The sequence below is a fragment of the Borostomias antarcticus genome, assembly GCF_949987555.1.
Source record: "Borostomias antarcticus genome assembly, chromosome: 12".
NCBI lineage: Eukaryota > Metazoa > Chordata > Actinopteri > Stomiiformes > Stomiidae > Borostomias > Borostomias antarcticus.
The window spans coordinates 20,725,033-20,743,695 of NC_140245.1; the positions used below are offsets into that span (position 1 = coordinate 20,725,033).

Below are 18,663 nucleotides of genomic sequence, written 5' to 3' on the forward strand. Positions count from 1 at the left end.
TGATCATGTCATGGTCAACACATACGTAGCGATAAGTCTTCAAAAAAGGCTCTGTTGTGGACTTTTATTTTGTGCAGAATTTGTTTATTGGGATTTAGACATACCCAAATCGCTGAAAAAGAGACAAATTAGGCCTGTCCGAATAGGATTGCATGAATGCAATATTTCGCCCTAGATAGGAATACCTGTCATCCACTTCTCTCTCTCCGCTCTAAGCCAAAGAGCAACATCGATCTGGAGCTTATGATTGTGTTAGGTCTATGTGTATGTGTATGTGTGTGTGTGTGTGTGTGTGTGTGTATGAACCCACAATACCAGACACTCAAACACAAGTATACCAAACACACACACACACAGGCATGCACACACTCGCACCGCCCATACACACAGGTTTGTACAGTACGTTGTTTTACACACACACACACACACACTCACAGATCTTTTCACACGTGCAGCCAGGCATACAACCATGCACGCACGGGCACGCGAGAGGTATATCTGTGTGTGTGTGTGTGTGTGTATATATGTGTGTGTGTGTGTGCGTGCACGTACAGAGAGAGAGAGAGAGAGAGAGAGAGAGAGAGGTATGTCTGTGTGTGTATGTGTGTGTGTATGTGTGTGTGTGTGCGCACGTACAGAGAGAGAGAGAGAGAGAGAGAGAGAGAGAGAGCGAGAGAGAGGTATGTCTGTGTGTGTGTGTGTGTGTGTGTGTGTGTGTGTGTGTGCGCGCACGTACAGAGAGAGAGAGAGAGAGAGGTATGTCGGTGTGTGTGTGTGTGTGCGCGTACAGAAAGAGAGAGGGGGGTGGTGGGGGAGGGGGCCTTTTCATCCCGATGACATTTTTTTGTCAGGGCCCAATCCCCCGTTCTTTCAGGGGTATAAAGGAAGTGCTGCTCTCAGCAGGGAGGCCAAGCGGACCGGGCCTGCGGACAGGCCGACGCCCAGGGGCCAACGAGGGGCTGCGATTAGCCAGGCAATCCTCTGCTAATCACATGATATGAACTAATGTGGCCATGATAAAATAACATAGAGAGAGAGAGAGGAGGGATGGAGGGGTAGAGAGGCGTCGGAGGGAGAGGGGAGAGGGAGAGGGGAGAGCAGAAGGACACAGATGTGAGCAGAAGAGGAGTTTGAGGTAAACACAACAGTGCTACTTTTCTCTCACGGGTGTTAAGGCCAGGTTGAAGCATGTCAAAGCAAAATGGAACATCCACAAAGTGAAATACTGATAAAGAGCTTTCGCCACAGCGTGACAACTGTGTGTGTGTGTGTGTGTGTGTGTGTGTGCTCGTTGCTTTCAGAGACTGTGTACTTTTGTGTTGTACAGTGTGTACACATGATTATATTTTTATGCTATTGAGTCTTCTCTCCTTCTCTTCTTGTCCTCGACTGTCCCTGTCCTGTCCCTGTCCTGCCCGTCCTGTCCCTGCCCTACCCGTCCTGTCCCTGCCTGTCCTGTCCCTGTCCTACCCGTTCTGTCCCTGTCTTACCCGTTCTGTCCCTGTCCTGCCGTCCTGTCCCTGTCTTACCCGTTCTGTCCCTGTCCTGCCGTCCTGTCCCTGTCTTACCCGTTCTGTCCCTGTCTTACCCGTTCTGTCCCTGTCCTGCCGTCCTGTCCCTGTCTTACCCGTCCTGTCCCTGTCTTACTTGTTCTGTCCCTGTCCTAGCCGTTCTGTCCCTGTCCTACCCGTCCTGTCCCTGTCCTACCCGTCCTGTCCCTGTCCTACCCGTCCTGTCCCTGTCCTGCCCTCCACTGCTTCTTATCTTTCATGCCCTTTTTTGCTGCTTTTCTCATCACTGGTCTTTCTCTTGTTTATCTTCCGCCCTCTCATCAGCTCACCATCAATCTGTCTTTTCTCCTCAAACTAAACTCCCTGCCCGCTCTCCCTAGGTCTCTCTCCCCAGGTCTCCCTCCCTAGGTCTCTCTCCCTAGGTCTCCCTCCCTAGGTCTCCCTCCCTAGGTCTCTTTCCCTAGGTCTCCCTCCCTAGGTCTCTCTCCCTAGGTCTCCCTCTCTAGGTCTCTCTCCCTAGGTCTCCCTCCCTAGGTCTCTCTCTCTAGGTCTCCCTCCCTAGGTCTCCCTCCCTAGGTCTCTCTCCCTAGGACTCTCTCTCTAGGTCTCCCTCTCTAGGTCTCTCTCCCTAGGTCTCTCTCTCTAGGTCTCTCTCCCTAGGTCTCTCTCTCTAGGTCTCTCTCCCTAGGTCTCTCTCTCTAGGTCTCTCTCCCTAGGACTCTCTCTCTAGGTCTCTCTCTCTAGGTCTCCCTCCCTAGGTCTCTCTCCCTAGGTCTCTCTCTCTAGGTCTCTCTCTCTAGGTCTCTCTCCCTAGGTCTCTCTCTCTAGGTCTCTCTCCCTAGGTCTCTCTCTCTAGGTCTCTCTCTCTAGGTCTCTCTCCCTAGGTCTCTCTCTCTAGGTCTCTCTCTCTAGGTCTCTCTCCCTAGGTCTCTCTCTCTAGGTCTCTCTCCCTAGGTCTCTCTCTCTAGGTCTCTCTCTCTAGGTCTCTCTCCCTAGGTCTCCCTCTCTAGGTCTCTCTCCCTAGGTCTCCCTCTCTAGGTCTCTCTCCCCAGGTCTCTCTCCCTAGGTCTCTCTCTCTAGGTCTCCCTCCCTAGGTCTCTCTCTCTAGGTCTCTCTCTCTAGGTCTCTCTCCCTAGGTCTCTCTCTCTAGGTCTCCCTCCCTAGGTCTCTCTCTCTAGGTCTCTCTCTCTAGGTCTCTCTCTCTAGGTCTCTCTCTCTAGGTCTCCCTCCCTAGGTCTCTCTCTCTAGGTCTCTCTCTCTAGGTCTCCCTCCCTAGGTCTCTCTCTCTAGGTCTCTCTCTCTAGGTCTCTCTCTCTAGGTCTCCCTCCCTAGGTCTCTCTCTCTAGGTCTCTCTCCCCAGGTCCCTCTCCCTAGGTCTCTCTCCCTTGGTCTCTCTCCCTAGGTCTCTCTCCCCAGGTCTCTCTCCATAGGTCTCTCTTCCTAGGTCTCTCTGCTGACAGGCTGATGCTGTTGGAAGTTCAGTGCTGCCATGGGAATAAAACTACCAGCTGACAGATGAGATATGGTACAAAAAGTTTATTCAGTAACAGTTTTGTAAACATTTGAGGTAAATGAACATTTACATCAACATGTTCTTACAAAAGTTCAGACGCAAGGCACTTCTCTTCGTAGACAAAAAATGTCACAATGGGGGATCTGCTCTGAGCCTGTCTAAATCGCTTCCCCTGCCTCACTGGCCAAAGAAATCACAGAACAACCCCATGGTAATTCCACAAGGTCATTAACATGTCCATTATCAAGGGGGGTGCGGGGGGGGAGGGGTGCAGGGGGCGAAACGTATCCATTCATTGTATCTTTAAAATAGCCAAACGTCTCTAAAGTCATAATAGACAAAAAGTCAACAAACAAGCAATATTTTTTCAAAATCAAATTTTGAGTCTTTTCTCTGTAATTCTCTCATAAATACTTTAAAAAATATTCAGACATTCACCTGAAATGTCCTTGTTTTATTTGTCCTTCCTACTTCTAAAATAGTCTTAGAACAGCATTCTGTCTAACTGTGCAAATCTTCATCTACATACTATAGAGTGTAAACTTTCAACATCTGAACGACAAGGTTATAAACACTTTCCTCCAGCAGAAATTGTAAGTTAACAGTTTTGGAACCTGTTTCAACAACTCATAGACAAAGTTATGATCAGTTTCTCTCTTTGGTTGGACAGCAGACCTGTCTTTTGGTTATTTCATGTTTGATGTCATCACACATGGTAGCTGAAAACATGAAAGATCTTTCCTTCTCTTGAAGGAAATACAGTATAGCCCTTAGTGTATCATTATGTACCCATGATACGTGAAGACTGTTCGAGACACTTGGATTCTGTGCTTGGCAACAGGACACATAGCAGACCTGAATCTGAAGCTTGTAAACACATAGCAACACATCGGGGCACGGCAAGACCACATTCACAGTCTCAGTTTTAGCCCACTATCCCAATATACCTGTAGCTCACCACCATGTCAGAGAGAGAGAGAGGGAGGGAGGGAGAGAGACAGAGAGGGAGAGAGAGAGAGGGAGAGAGAGAGGCTAAACTACTTAAACCTTTTTTTTTTTTAATATTAAATTCACAACTTTTTGTTCATTAAGTGCCAAAATTGTAGTGGCCTTGCTTCATATTCTCACATGAAAATGCTGGTTGGCAGTGGGATGATATAAGATAACATTATTGATTTCATCAGAACAATGTCAAATTTCAAGTGCTTGAGGCCCACTGGTCAGTTAGTCAGCTGGGGATTCACAGTACCTTTGAACACAAAGAGGTACAAAAATGCAAAAATGATTTATCTAAAACATTACTCGCTCAGCATGCTGTTTTCCTGAATGATCAGTGACAGTGAAAGTATATATTGGTGTGGTTAAATTGAACCAGTAGGCAGTCTAAAAGAAAAAAAATACATTTGAAAGAGCCATTTTGTTTTAAAAAACTGTCAGGAATTAAAAATAACACAGAAATGCACATTTCTACAGGTTTTGTTGTTATGATCGAGTAATAAACAAAGAAATATCATCGCCTTAAATCCTATTGCTTATCAATCTATGTTCTAGCAATTCTAAACTAGTCACTTAAGGATCTACGAACTGTACTGAAACTAAGCCCATCCAGAGTGCTAAAGGGGCCCTAATATTAAATCTGCAGTATTTGGTTACGGTGAGGACACACACTTCCTTAACACACTGCAAACACAAGCGTCAGTATGTTTTTTTATTTTTTAAGTTCTATATGTATAATATTATACCGTATATGTACTAATGTATTATATTTGCATATATATATATAAATATATATATATATATATATGTACCCTGATGTAACTGCGTAAATGTTTTTGTAACACTGAAACGAGAGGACTCTAATATCTCTAGCACACACACACACACACACACACACACACACACACACACACACACACACAAAGCCTTAAGACAAAGCCTCAGGTTGGGATCGCGATGGCACCGTTAGCTCTCTAGCTACATGAAAGCTAGCATGTCCTGACCCCTCCCTCCTTCCCTTTCTCCCTCCCTCCCTCCCTCCCTCCCTCCCTCCACTCCACCAGAATGTCCGCGCGTCCCTCTCGTCATTGAGCTTAGTAGGCCGGGTGAGCGCAGAGCGGACAGACGAGCACAGGAAGGACATGACGCCAGTCTGTAGGAGGCGACTGGCACACAGCGCTGAGAACACCTGGGGGCCATCACAAGAAAAAAGAAAGAAAGTGCAAACCTCTCTCCTGACGTCTCCTAGCCAAAGAAAAGAAAGGAAATAGAATAAGATAAGATGCAGAACAAAAAATTGTTTGCTGACGTCTCAAACCAGTTAGTCCAATATCTCTAACCCGTTCATCATCGCGTCTGTGTAGTGTGTTGTGAATGGTGAACGCGGGTATGTGTGCTGTCCAACACATGTTGGCACCAATGCCTCAACTCATCAATCACATCTCCAGATATTTCACTTGCATAGAGACTAGTAGCATGAGCATCCTCCAGCCCTCCCACACCCCACCTCACCACGTTGCTCACACATCTTTCACCTGATAATCCTAGATATATCATTACCCAGAGGCCTCAGGGTGGGGTCGAGGGGTGTGTGTGTGTTTGTGTGTGTGTGTATATGTGTGCGTGTGTGTGCGTATGAGCATGCGTGTGTGTTACACAGCGAGGTCGTCAGGCCGGGCTCGGACGCTGCTGGTCTTGCTGGCCCGGCTCAGCCTCCGGGCGTCCGTTGCTATGACGACAGGCGGCTCGTGCATCTCCACCCTGGTTACCATGATGTCATCGCGATGAGGCAGCAGCGGCGGCACCTCCCCTTCCCCGTCGTCCTCTTCCTGCTGCTGGCTCCGCCTCCCGCCACTCGAGTCCTCCGGGGGGATGGGGGAGGAGGAGGAGGGGGAGGGGGGAGGGAGGACCGCCTCCTGGAGGGTGGGCTGCTCCTGGTCGGGGTAGGAGGAGGTGGGGGAGCAGGAGGAGGAGGAGGAGGGCGGGGGGGAGGGCGGAGAGGGCGGAGGGTAGGCGGAGGCCTTGGCATCCAGAGTCTGCAGCTCGGCGGCCATGTTGTGCCAGTTCTGCTGGACGGCCAGCTGGTGGTGGCTGTCGCTGCTCAACTCGCTGCCGTAGAAGGAGGTGGGCGGGGCCTCCAGCAGGAAGTCTTCGTGGCGGAAGGCGTCCGTCTTCAGCTCGGACGCCGGCGGCGCGGATGGGGGGAGGGCGGCCACGGCGTTGGCCTGCTCTGAGGGCAGGTAGACCCCTCCCCCCTGCACGGTCACGTCGCCCCCAGTGTACGCCGGGAGGCAGTTCAGCGTCGGGGGCGACGGCCTCTCCGGGATGGTCTCCAGCTCCGCAGCCTCGTCAGCGGCCATGGGCAGCAGCCGTCGATCGGGCGCAAACTCGTTGGTGACCCCCTGCTTGACCTTCTTCCATCCCAGGTGGTAGATCTCCAGCAGGTTGAGCAGCAGCGACACGCAGGCCACCACCAGCATGAAGATGATGAAGATGGTCTTCTCGGTGGGGCGCGAGATGAAGCAGTCCACCGTGTTGGGGCAGGGCCAGCGCCCGCACTTGTAGAGCGGCCGCAGCTGGAAGCCGTACAGGAAGTACTGCCCCAGGATGAAGCCCACCTCCAACAGCGTCTTGAAGATGATGTTGAAGACGTACGTGCGCAGCAGGGCGCCCCGGATGCGGATTTTACCGTGCTCGTCCCGGATCGGGGGCTTCTCCTTCTTGCCGCCGCCCCTCCCCCCTCCTCCTCCTCCTCCTCCCCCGCCGCCTCCCCTCCCGCCCTCCCCATTGGGGTACAGCGGGTCCCGCTCGTCCTGGTGGCGGCCGGCCTTCCTCAGCTCCTCCTCCTTTTCCCGCCGCTTCTCCTCCATGCGGACGATGTGCAGGACGTGGCCCAGGTAGATGAGGGTGGGCGTGGACACGAAGATGATCTGCAGGACCCAGAAGCGGATGTGGGAGATGGGGAAGGCCTGGTCGTAGCACACGTTCTCGCAGCCGGGCTGCTGCGTGTTGCAGGTGAAGTCCGACTGCTCGTCGCCCCACACCTCCTCGGCCGCCGCTCCCAGCACCAGGATCCGGAAGATGAAGAGCACCGTCAGCCATACCTGGGGGGCCCGGCGGGGGGGGGGGGGGGGGGAGGAGTTAGAAGACGCAAGGCCAGAGGGGGGAGGGGCTTAGAAACCTGACCGGGCTTAGTAACGCCTTCATTTAAGCCTGGCAAGTAATTATCCTTTACAATTATGGTTTCAAACAGGGGCGCGTCTCAGTATGTTCTTCCCTGCCTAAATAAAGGCTTCTGTCTGTCTACAATAGCAACCCAACCACGAGGGAACAGTGAAACATCGGCCTACAGTACATCAGACAGGTGGTGTTTGAGGCTTAACAGGTGGTTCTCAGTCTGTGTCATTTGGGACTAATACCTTCACACTCCAGTCTAGACGTATGGCTGTACTGTGTGCACCTACAGTAACCATTGATTATGAAAGTCGTTGTATAGCTTTACATGGTTTAGCATTTACATCTGTTAGTAGTGCAGTCAGTCACCTTGCCGATCACAGTGGAGTGTTCCTGGGCGTTCTCCAGCAGCCGCCCCAGAAAGCTCCAGTCACCCATGCTTCACACGATGTCTAGCCTGGGGAGAGACAGCACAGCCTGGGGTGAACAGCAAGGGATCGCGCCTCGTGGGGAGAGGCTGGGGAGAAAAGGGGGCAGATTTGGGAGAAAGAGTGGTAGGGAGTGGGAGGGAGAGAGGGCGACAGGCGGGGTTTAGACGGGGGGATCTCCCCTCCAGGGGGAGAATGAGAGCACCCCCCCCCACCAGCATCGGCTGAGAGAGTAGATGAGACAGAGAGAGAATGATGGGAGATTTGGGCTTAAGCCAGAACACACTTTACACTCATGTACTGTACAACATACTGCTGTGTGAAGTTACACAGATCGTATATCACATAAGGTCTAGCTATAAAGGAGAGGAGTGTAGCCTACTGTATGTCGCTACGCATTACATCACATTCATTTAGCAGACGCTTTTATCCAAAGCAACTTACAATAATTACATTTAACTTAGGTAGGCATTCCTACTACTCGACAGAACTCACAAGTGTATCTCATTTCTAAACAAGTGACTAAGAGCATAATCTAGTGCTGAAGCCACAGTGCAAGAGTAAATGCAAGAAAAAGCAAAATATAAATACAATAGGTGCTTAAGAGGAGGATCCTGGTTGTACATTATTCACACATCGCAGTTAATCAGTCGCATGAGAGAACAAGCATCCATAAACCAATCACCTCAGCAGGTAATTAACTTTAATGCCTTAATGCAGTCACATTTTGAAATAATTTTCTTATTACCAATTCGAACATCACGAGATGAATGTAATAACAATACAATAACTCAAGCATCTTAGTCCCCAGATGAATCTGAATGAAATTATACAGTTCAACCATAACAGACTGACTGACTGACTACTTGCTCTATCTGCATGTAATAAAAACAGTAGCATTCCCCAATGTTGAGCTGTCCCTTTCATGTTGAGCCGGTCATCGCGTTCAGACTAGCTAACCATTATCAAACATCCACAGGCCAAGCTACAGATGCACAGCTTGAAAACAGAATCAGTATGATAAATGTATTCACAAACAATACACCCCATGCACCCAAACAGCAAAGAAACAGCAGGTAGACTTACTAAAATGTTGTTGTATTGTTAGTGATAAATCCATCGACCAGTACTCAAAAGAAATACAATATCTGGAGACAGAAAAAACACTGTTACTTCACAGGTCAAAGAGGAAAAATATTCAGTAGAATATTGTTTTAATTTACAGTTGTCTTACATGAATTCAAATGAATAATCATATAATGTTTTGTTCAGCTTAATCTTTGCTACTGTACACACAGTTGGCAAAAAGAAGCAAAGAGGATAGAACTTTCAGAGTGTGACCCACTCTACATTGACCTCATACAAATGAACAGAATTCTCACTAGCAACATATCTCAAATACTGTCGATCTAAAGTTACCCTAGAGGAAGTCAGAACATTCACAGACGGATATTGTTTTGTTCAGCCAGGCATGATTTTAATAGAGGAATGTAGACTATCTATCCATGGGTCTGTCTACGTGTGTGTGTGTGTGCACTTGCCTGTGAGCATGTGTGTGTGTGTGTGTGTGTGTGTGTGTGTGTGTTGGTGGAAGTGCTGGACAATGGTTGGGCCATCTGGGGTAGTCTGAATGAGTCCATAACAGGCCGGCCTGGACAAATGCTGGACTCATCAGAACTGAGAAGTGCTGATTAGGGGAAATATTTTCCTCAGATCGTCTGATATGCATTTACTGAGAGAGGGATCTAACCCACCAATGGTTAGACTACAACAACCCAACACCAAATAAACAAGATATGCCCTCCTTCTGAATTCTAGCAGTTTTGTTACAGATCATACTTTTGAATTTATAGTTTCCAAACTTTGGAAACTTCCCAACAGGCTTCTAGTTTCCATCTCTATCCCTCTCTCTTTGTTTTTTTGGTAATAATTATGTTGGCCAATTGTGAATCGCCTACTATAGTAAAGTATTAGCCCACCATGATAAAATAGTACAGGGTCCTCTTGCTATCTGTTTCTGTACTGTTTCGAAATGTGTCCTATATTTATTCTAATAGGCCAATGCAGTGGAAGGTCAATTGGCAGATTGTCCAATTAAACCACGTACGCACCCCCATATAACTAACATCCTGTCAAGCTAGCGCAATATCTCTCTATAATGGTAGTATGTGTTGAGCTTTACATTATGTGTTGATCCTTTTGAGGTTTTTGACGTGATGAAATACCGTCTGTCAGTGTTGACAATGGAGAAGCTGCCAGGTGCGCATTGTGCCGGTTGGCACGGACTATTGACGGATCAGTGTCATTGTGTTAAAGCCGCCCGGCCGGGTTAACTCTTTGACCGCTGATGTCATGTATCAAGACTAGCTGAATATAGATAGGCACTTCAAAAAAAATTCAAAAAGTATGTTAATAATTGATGTAAGCTTACTAGTTGGAATGTGTGCGTAAAATGCGCACACCACACCTGGATAGGCACGGTAGGGATAGAGGTTACCTATCCAAGTCTTAGCTACTGAAACCAACAGAAGCCATCCATATTTTGAGAGCGTTGGATAATCACACAGGTGAAAGATCCCTCCCCTCCCCTTCCCCCTTCCCTCCCACACTCCCCAAACACTAGCAGCTTTGACAGCTTACCAAACTCCTTTGACAGCGGCCGGCCAAAAAACTTTTTTGTCCCGGAAGCTCAGTGTTGCGTTCTCTTCTGTTTCCCACGGGGTTCGAGGCCAGGCGTGCGCGAGAGAACGAGGGAGCGACAGAGAGGAAACCAGCGAGGCTAGTCTAGGGGCGCGTGTGGAACCTGGAGATGGGGTCCCGCGAAGCGCAGCGGCTGCGTGCCGTGCCCAGCCATCGCTACTGTCACATTGTGTGACCATGCATGAGTTCACGCGGGGGAGGGGAGGGGGGGGGGGGGTCACCCCCATCACCCCCACCCCACTCAGCACCACTATGAGCGAGCGCCACGCCACGCCCTTGTGAACTTCAAAAATTCCTCACCGGGACTCCAAAATTGCGCGTGGCGTCTCCGCGCAGAGTGAGGAATTAATCACACATAGACACTGGATGAAGTGGGAGTAATTGATCATTTTTCTCGATGTGTGGACTTCAGTTTGACATCGGTCGTAAAGACACCTTTGTTGTCCTATATCGACTGGCATACGGCCTAGAAAACGTTTATCTCTCAGAAAAATAAATTAGATTTCACTTGAACTTCATGCGTCAAATCGTCTAACTTTTACCCAACCTAGAATCTCATTTATTTGCATTGATTGATATGTTGATCTCATAGTAGTTTGAGTTCTAGATTAAATGACAGAATATTACATGATTTCATTTTTATTCATATGTGAATGTGGGTGTAGTCAGTGGAACCACCTGAGAGTGAATCAATGTATTACAGTTTTACCATAAGCTTAGAGCAAAAATTAACTAAAAAGTATACTGGTATACTGAGCCTAGACAGGGGAGTTGCCCCTACATGACCGTAGACCTCATCAGTCTATCTACAGGGCGATGTTATTATGCCTGTCATTTTCAACTGTTGAACTCCAAGGGAAGAGTACAGATGTTTACTGTGTGTATGCCCATGTTTGTGTGCCGCTGCCTTGCTCTTTAACCTTCTTATGTAAGCCTGCCTTTCAACCCGTCTGCTCAGTTGAGTGCTCGCATCTTGTCATGCAGTGTCCACAGCAGCCACCAGAGGGTGGAGTGGCTCTAAGCACCAGGGATGATTGACAAGAGTCCTCCTCAGCATGGGGCAGGACCTTCCATACCCTGCTGTCCCCATATCAACAACCACACAATCTCAACAGACCTGGAAGAACCACCTCCTCCGTTCATAATGCATCCGAAGCAGCGGCGCCTCCGCGCCCCAAACTACACCCCACCCCCCTCCTGCCCCCTCCTGCCCCCCCCTTTCAACACAGCCTGCAGGTTATTCAGTTGTCTGCATGTACATGGAAAAATGTGTGTTTGCACGTTTATTCTTCTGTGTGTGTGTATGTGCACTTTCCATCTGTTTCCACATATGTGTCAGAGCGTGTCTGTATGTGTGTGTGTGCATGTGTGTGTGTACGTGTCTGTGTGTGTATGTGTATCTGTATGTGTGTGTGTGTGTCTAACCGACACATGATAACTCTTCTCACCTCCTGGCTGGGGGAGGACTTGGAGGACAACGGCAGTTTCTCGTTCCTCTTGTTCTGCAGCAGAGTTTTTGCGCCCTGAGCGGTTCACATTTTCGCGCCCCTACCCCAGCCCCGCCCCCTACCCCTGACCCCACCCCCTACCCTGGCCCCGTCCCCTACCCTGCCCCTGGCCCCGCCTCTGACCCCGCCCCCTACCCTGCCCCTGGCCCCACCCCTGACCCCGCCCCCTACCCTGCCCCTGGCCCCGCCCGCGGCGACATACAGCGGCCGAGCGCCTTGGCCACCAGGTAGGTGAGCTCAGCCACGTTGAGGAACATGCACACGCAGGACGAGCCCGCCATGAACACGGTGAAGATGGTCTTTTCAGTGGGGCGCGACACGAAACAGTCCACCAGGTTGGGGCACGGCCACTGGTCACACCGCAGCAGTCGGGGCATGTGGAATCCACCGTAGACCACGTACAGAGCATACCTGGGGGGGGAGGTGTGTGTGTGTGGGGGGGGGGCAGAGACAGGACAGAGAAGAAGGGCGGGACATGGGATTGCAGGTCAGCTGATGGGAGGCTTTGTTTGAATAGCGACGGTGTGGTTTAACTGTCTGTAATTCTAAAGGAAACTACTGTCATCCTCAGACGGCCTCGGGACTGTCAGACACATGGGTGTGTGTGTGTGTGTGTGTGTCTGTGTATCTGTATGTGTGTGTGCGTATATGTGTATGTATGTGTGTGTGTGTCTATGTGCGTGTGTGTCTGCATGTGTGTGTATGTGTATCTGTATGTGTGTGTGTGTGTGTGTGTGTGCGCATGTGTGTATGTATATCTGTATGTGTGTGTGTGTGTATGTGTGTGTCTGTATGTGTGTGTAACTGTATGTGTGTGTGTGTGTGTGTGGGAGGAGAGAGTGGGGTCCTAACAGGGTGGGGGGATCCTGCCTCAGCCTTCCTTCTGTGACAGTGGGGATGATGAGTCATCGTACCGGGAAAAAGGTCAAAGGTCACCTACATGAAGCCCCCCTCGAAGAGCAGGCGGAACAGTAGGCTGCAGGTGTAGGTCCACCACAGCGACCCGGTGATGGGCAGCCTCCGCTTCTTCAGGCTCTCCAGCTCCGCCTCCCGCCGGGCCGTCTGGACCGCCCTGTCGTCACCGCGGCAACGCCCCCCGCCCGCTGTCTCCTGCAGGACTCTCTTCCTGTCGCTGCGGTTACGGTAGGCCACGTGCATGGCGACCAGCAGCGGCGGCGTGGAGACGAAGACCAGCTGCAGGCACCAGAGGCGGACGTGCGACACGGGGAAGAAGTGGTCGTAGCAGACGTTCTGGCAGCCCGGCTGCAGAGTGTTGCAGGTGAAGTCCGACTGCTCGTCGCCCCACACGCCCTCGACCGCCAGCACCAGGACCGCCACGCGGAAGATGAAGAGCACGGAGAGCCACACCCTCCCCAGGCCGGTGGACTGGCGGCTCACCCCGCCCAGCTGGGCCTGGAGGGCGCTCCAGCTCATGGCTCCTCCTCCTCCGGCGCCCAGAAACACACGCCTCTAGCCTGGAGGGAGGAGGCAGGGAGGAAGAGTAGAGGGGAGTTGAAATGTGTTGTTGTTGTTGTTGTGTGTGTGCGTGTGTGTGTATGCCGGAATGTGTACGCCTATGTTTGTGAAAGAAAGAAAGAGAATGAGAGCTGAATGAGAATGAGATGAGAGGAGGCGAGAAGGAGCTGAGTACAGCTGGGAGATGAGGGCATCGCCAACATGCGTATGAACTATTGAACCACCAGCCCACCACCTACAACTGACAATCTCAGTAGGCCCAATAGCTATACTCAAGCCTACATAAATGGCACACAATTGGCCATTCAAAGATGGAAAGACATTAATACTTTAACCCTAAGATGGATATTTTAAAGGAAAAAAAAACGCTTTTTAACACTTGCTGCAGCATCAATATTGCTCAAGGAAAGAAACACATAAATAAAATAAAATTTGCCTCACCATAAAAGCATTGCGTTAGCCAATATAAATAATATAAATACATATTTTTCAATTGTATATAGTGAAATGAAAAGGGGAAAAATCTTATCAGAAAATGGATGATGCAGAAGACTCCCTCGGACCCTAAGCAAATAAATGAAAACAATACAAATTAAATCGCATTGTTGCAATCTCTTTCACTGTTGCAAGACAAACAGACGAAGGTCAATCAAACGACTTTTATTAAGTTCCCTCACCTTGTTTCAGGACACCCATTAAAGTAGGCTTCAACACCTTCGTCCAGTCCGCACGTCAATTCACATCAAACGGAATTCCTAGTTTATTGTTTTCTGCAAGTAGCAGCAGCTCTGAGTTCGAGGTGGGTAACCGTCAGACCGTCAGACCGTCAACCTATGCGTTTGTAAAACAGTTAAAGCTCCTCGGTAACTAAAGCTGAGAGGAGGCGAAGTGCGCGTGCGTCCGGAGCATCACCACCGAGGAGGCAGACCGGTCTCGAGCTCTGCGCGTCTCCGGACACGCGCGCACCTGAACTTGAGGTTTCACCTACGTGACGTCAAAATGGGCGGAGCATGAGCTAGGAATAACAATCAGAGGTAGTTTGAGGGAGATTGTTGTTACTAATGTTAAGAAAATAATACTAATGCAATCTAATTTAATTTAATTAAATATTTATAGCTGCAATTTCTGAAAGTAGGTAAATGTGGGCCTACTTATAGACACTCAAAAACAGGGTCCTTAAGTGAAGGACTGAGAGACGTTTTCTTTTTTTGTAAATTAATACAAGACTGTAGGTAGCTGATAATTAGATAGTTGTCAGTTGATGGATACAACTAAAACTATTGGATGCTGCTGTTTTGCACTTTTTAATTTAATTTATTTATTATTTGTTATTTAGCCCATGTTATTTGACTGTTATGGATAGATCAAATACAACCAGAACAATTTTCACTTATCTTCTAGTGTTATCTCTTGATGTAGGTTGTTTTGGCTTTATTTGTCCAAGTTTTAAGACATCTCTACCTGCCTTTCTACCGTTAAAGTATAAATGTGTCTCTTTAAAAAGCTACTGCTATAAAGGAGCAGTATGTTGATGATGTTCCCTCATTGAGCTGGGAAGTGTGTTCCATTTGATTGAGTGTGTTCTGTTTGAGTGATTTGTATAAATAAAACGTTTAATAAAAATGTGTATAATTATACTGAAAATTGTAAGTGATATAGGTCAAAGCAGCGCTATATTTGGCTTATGAAAGGCACAACTGGTAAAATGAAGAGCTGTTTGGGAGCTGAAAGAGACTGTGTTTGCTGGGGTGTCATGGGAAATATGACCCAGCACTCCAAAGTGAGGAGGCACAGCATATAACCATGATTCTGTGAACCACAGTCAGTGTGCGTCTGTCCATCATGCATGAACATGTATGAATCTACCTTCACACAAGCTTTGTGTAAGTCTTGACATGCATGTGTTGTATCCTGGTGTGTACAGTATGTGCCTGTGTGTGTATGTGTGTGTGTGTGTGTGTGTGTGTACGTGTGTGTGTTGCAGGGCTGAAGAAGGTCTGTCCTTCTCTCATCAATATGAGGCACGCAGGCAGGAGTGGGCCAGCAAGCACACCGGACAGCTCCAGCAGCTCAACCCTAACCTCTGATCTTGGACCAGTTGTTACACCCAAACTCATTCTCCTCTCATTGTCAGTTACACAACAGAGCTGATCTCGTTCCACCTACACAGCTGGTTGAGACCAGTCACATGCGGAGCCTCTCTCCCACTATTTCCCTGGGCGGACCAGAGGGCCCTGACACTGCCCCTGTGTTCTGCTGCTGGCGGCCTGACCAGGGGCTTCTCCGCCCCAACAATCCGCTCCATTTTACCCCACTCCCAGTTCTCATGGATCCTGCATGAAAGAATATGTCCGCCACTCTTCCTCTCATCCCTGTATTTCCTCCTCTCTGCTCTCCCCATCATTCTACCCCCCTCCCTTCCTCTGTGCTTTCCTTCTCCTTCATTCCACTTCTCTGTCTTCCACCTCTCTCTCTCTCTCTCTGTCTTTCTCATTCTTTATCCTCTGTCTTTCTCCTTCTCTCTCTCTTTCTCTGTCTTTCTCCTCCCTCTCTGACTTCTTTCTTCTCTCTGTCTTTCTCCCCTCTCTCTCTCTCTCTGTCTTCATCTTTTCTCTCTCTCTCTCTCTCTCTCTCTCTCTCTCTCTCCTGCAACAGCAAGGCTTTCAGGGCTCTCCCAAGACACTGATATCCATTCATTGACGTGCATCTGAAATACGTCACTGTTATTTTTGTAATGACCTGATTACAATCAGTGACTCTCCATTGTAACCATGCAAAGACGTTTCCTCTCCTCTCTCTTCCCCTCTGTCTCCCTCCATCCCTCCATCCCCCGTGCGTTTGATTCAGGTGCGTTCAGCGGTCTCACCTGCAGCCCGACACAACGCTGCTCTGTGGTCGTGATGGCTGATAGCTGCCGTTGTTTCTGCCCAGAGAGAAATGAACTGTAGAGTTGCTGTGTCTGGTTACGTGCTGAGAGATGTGGAGCGTGGAAACCGGTAACTCCACACTGAGGTGCCCTGTTTGAATGGGGGGCCGGGGGGCATTCAGCCCAATGAAGAAGGCCTTGTGTCTGAGAAATTTCAGAGGGAGGGCGGTATCTTTGATGACTGAGAACTGACCATTGGCACAGTAGCAAAAGCAAGCCCGGCTCTAAGGTTTGACGAGCCTCACATACTGTGGGATAGATTTGTGGTTGGGGGGGGGGGGGGGGGGACACATTTGAAAGTTATTGATTTCTTACTCTTCTGCGGTGACACTGCCATATTGCAAGACAGGTTGAGCTGTAGCACCTGCAGTTCAATCACTGTCCATACTGTCATGGTCAGAAAGCAATCCCTCTTAAACCTATTGATGTCCGTTGGGGCCTGGGGGGACCCACGCAGAATGATTCAGATTCAGGTTTTATTCGTCACATGTAAATGTACAGTGTACAAGCACAGTGAAATGTTGCTTCCGGCTCTGTGATGTGCTCAGTTACAGATTAGTTACACATACACAATTTACAAATTACACAATCAAATTACACATATATACAATATAAGATAAAAGATAAGGTGCCGGTATGAATGAATTATGTACATGCTATATGTATGGATAGAAATAAATAACTCGGGGGATAGGGGAGGGGCATGGGTGTGTTATGAACATGCTACAGCGAAATAATCCCGGTGGTGAGATATACTGTCATCTGCATTTACATGTATGGTGATGTCATATACAGTACACTAGATGTTGGTGCCTGGGTATAGTGTTTATAGGGAGCACCAGTGCTAAGCAAAAGAGCTGATTCTCATCAGTACCTCACACAGGGACAAGGCACATCTTTAGCAGGAGCATGCTCCATAATGGCATTTTGATTGGGTGGAAACACGACTAAATGGCTGTCCTCAGGCAGCGTGGTTGGTTAATGAGTGTTTGATGAAATATGAAGGTTGTTGAGAAATCGAGAGAGTGGAGTAGAATAGATGAATACACAGAGCTGGTCTGTGTGAGAGGAACCGGTTGCAGGATGGACCGAGTGTGTTGTTGTATAGATCCTGTGTCCTGTTGCGTCCCGGTCTGGGGCTTGATGGGAGAGATTAGAGACACATGGTGGGAGCACTTCTGGGCCAAAGACAGTGAGGAGGAGGGAGGGAAAGAAGAATAATGATGCTGAATTACATTACATTTCATTACATTACAGTCATTTAGCTGACACTTTTATGCAAAGCGACTAACAATAATTGTATTTAACGTAGGAAACGCCAATGTACTACTACTTGCCAGAACTCACAAGTGCATCTCCTTTCTAAAACAAGTGACTAAGAGCATTATCTAGTGCTGAAGGCAAAGTGCAAGAATAGCAATCTAAAATACAATAGGTGCTTAAGAGGGATCCTGGTAGTACTTCTTGAAGAGATGACTTTTGAGCCTGCGACAAAAGATGGGCAGTGACATCAGTGGGCAGTTCGTTCCACCACTGCGGGGCCAGGACAGAGAAGAGCCGTGACCATGTCGATCGACCTCAGAGTGATGGGGCAACCAGTCACCCCAAGGTAGCAGAGCGTAGCGGTTGGGAGGGAGTATAGGGTTTGACCATGGCCTGGAGGTAGGAGGGGCCTGTTCCTTTCATCGCCCTGTAAGCTAGTGCCAGAGTTTTAAACTGGATGCAGTTTACGTATCCCCCCCTACTTTCATCACATGTTGAGAGTGAGGGTATCAGAGCAGGAGTTCATGCTCTTACTCTACTAATATGAACGTCACATGCAGACCGCTGTGGAGAGTCAGACTGCTCTGGCCTGGTGAATGTAGGATCTCAGTGCAAATATGTAGTCTGGAGGATGATGACCCAGTCCAGAACTCTGTACAGAACCGTTTTATATACCCTCTGAAAAACGATTTCAGACAGAACCCTTTTAAGTTCAGTAAGGTTACAGAATCCAGATAGAACATTTAGGGTTCTAAACACTACCTTACCAGTTCTAGCTGGAACCTTTCAAAGGGTTCTTATATTGTTTTAAATGGTCTACAGTTAGATAAGACCCTTAAAAGAGCCGGCACATAGAGCCGTATCGTTCGTGACCGACCCATCACTAGTAATTACCCAGTATATATTAGCCTATACTTTGCATGTATTTACCAGGTAAATGTTTCGTAATTGGGAGACTATGAAAGGAAAGGTTACCCAAAAAAATTTCAGAGTAAGTTAATTTAGCAATAGGAATGCATAAATTTAATAGCAAAATGACTACAAATCTAGCCAAGATGGCGCGGTTCGATAGGCCTTCACTTTAAATTTCGAATCCTGGGGGCTTGCGTCACACCCACAGAACGCATCATTAGGCGGAAACGGAAACTACGTTCACTGAAATCGCTGC

At 48.6% G+C, this 18,663-nt stretch overlaps 2 protein-coding genes across 2 annotated transcripts; both read right to left on the reverse strand.

The window, feature by feature from the left end:
- Window positions 1-5,672: 5,672 nt before the first annotated feature.
- LOC311316034 (gap junction alpha-3 protein-like) lies at window positions 5,673-7,632 on the reverse strand (the record flags this gene model as incomplete). The annotated part of the gene is made up of 2 exons (XM_084446775.1): window positions 5,673-7,124; window positions 7,564-7,632. The coding sequence occupies 2 exons, from the start codon at window positions 7,630-7,632 to the stop codon at window positions 5,673-5,675; spliced, it is 1,521 nt and encodes a 506-aa protein (XP_084302901.1).
- A 4,365-nt stretch (window positions 7,633-11,997) lies between these two features.
- Window positions 11,998-13,264, reverse strand: LOC311315782 (gap junction beta-2 protein-like; the record flags this gene model as incomplete). Its single annotated transcript, XM_084446481.1, has 2 exons — window positions 11,998-12,241; window positions 12,771-13,264. 2 exons carry the CDS (start codon window positions 13,262-13,264, stop codon window positions 11,998-12,000), a joined length of 738 nt encoding a protein of 245 aa, XP_084302607.1.
- Window positions 13,265-18,663: the final 5,399 nt, after the last annotated feature.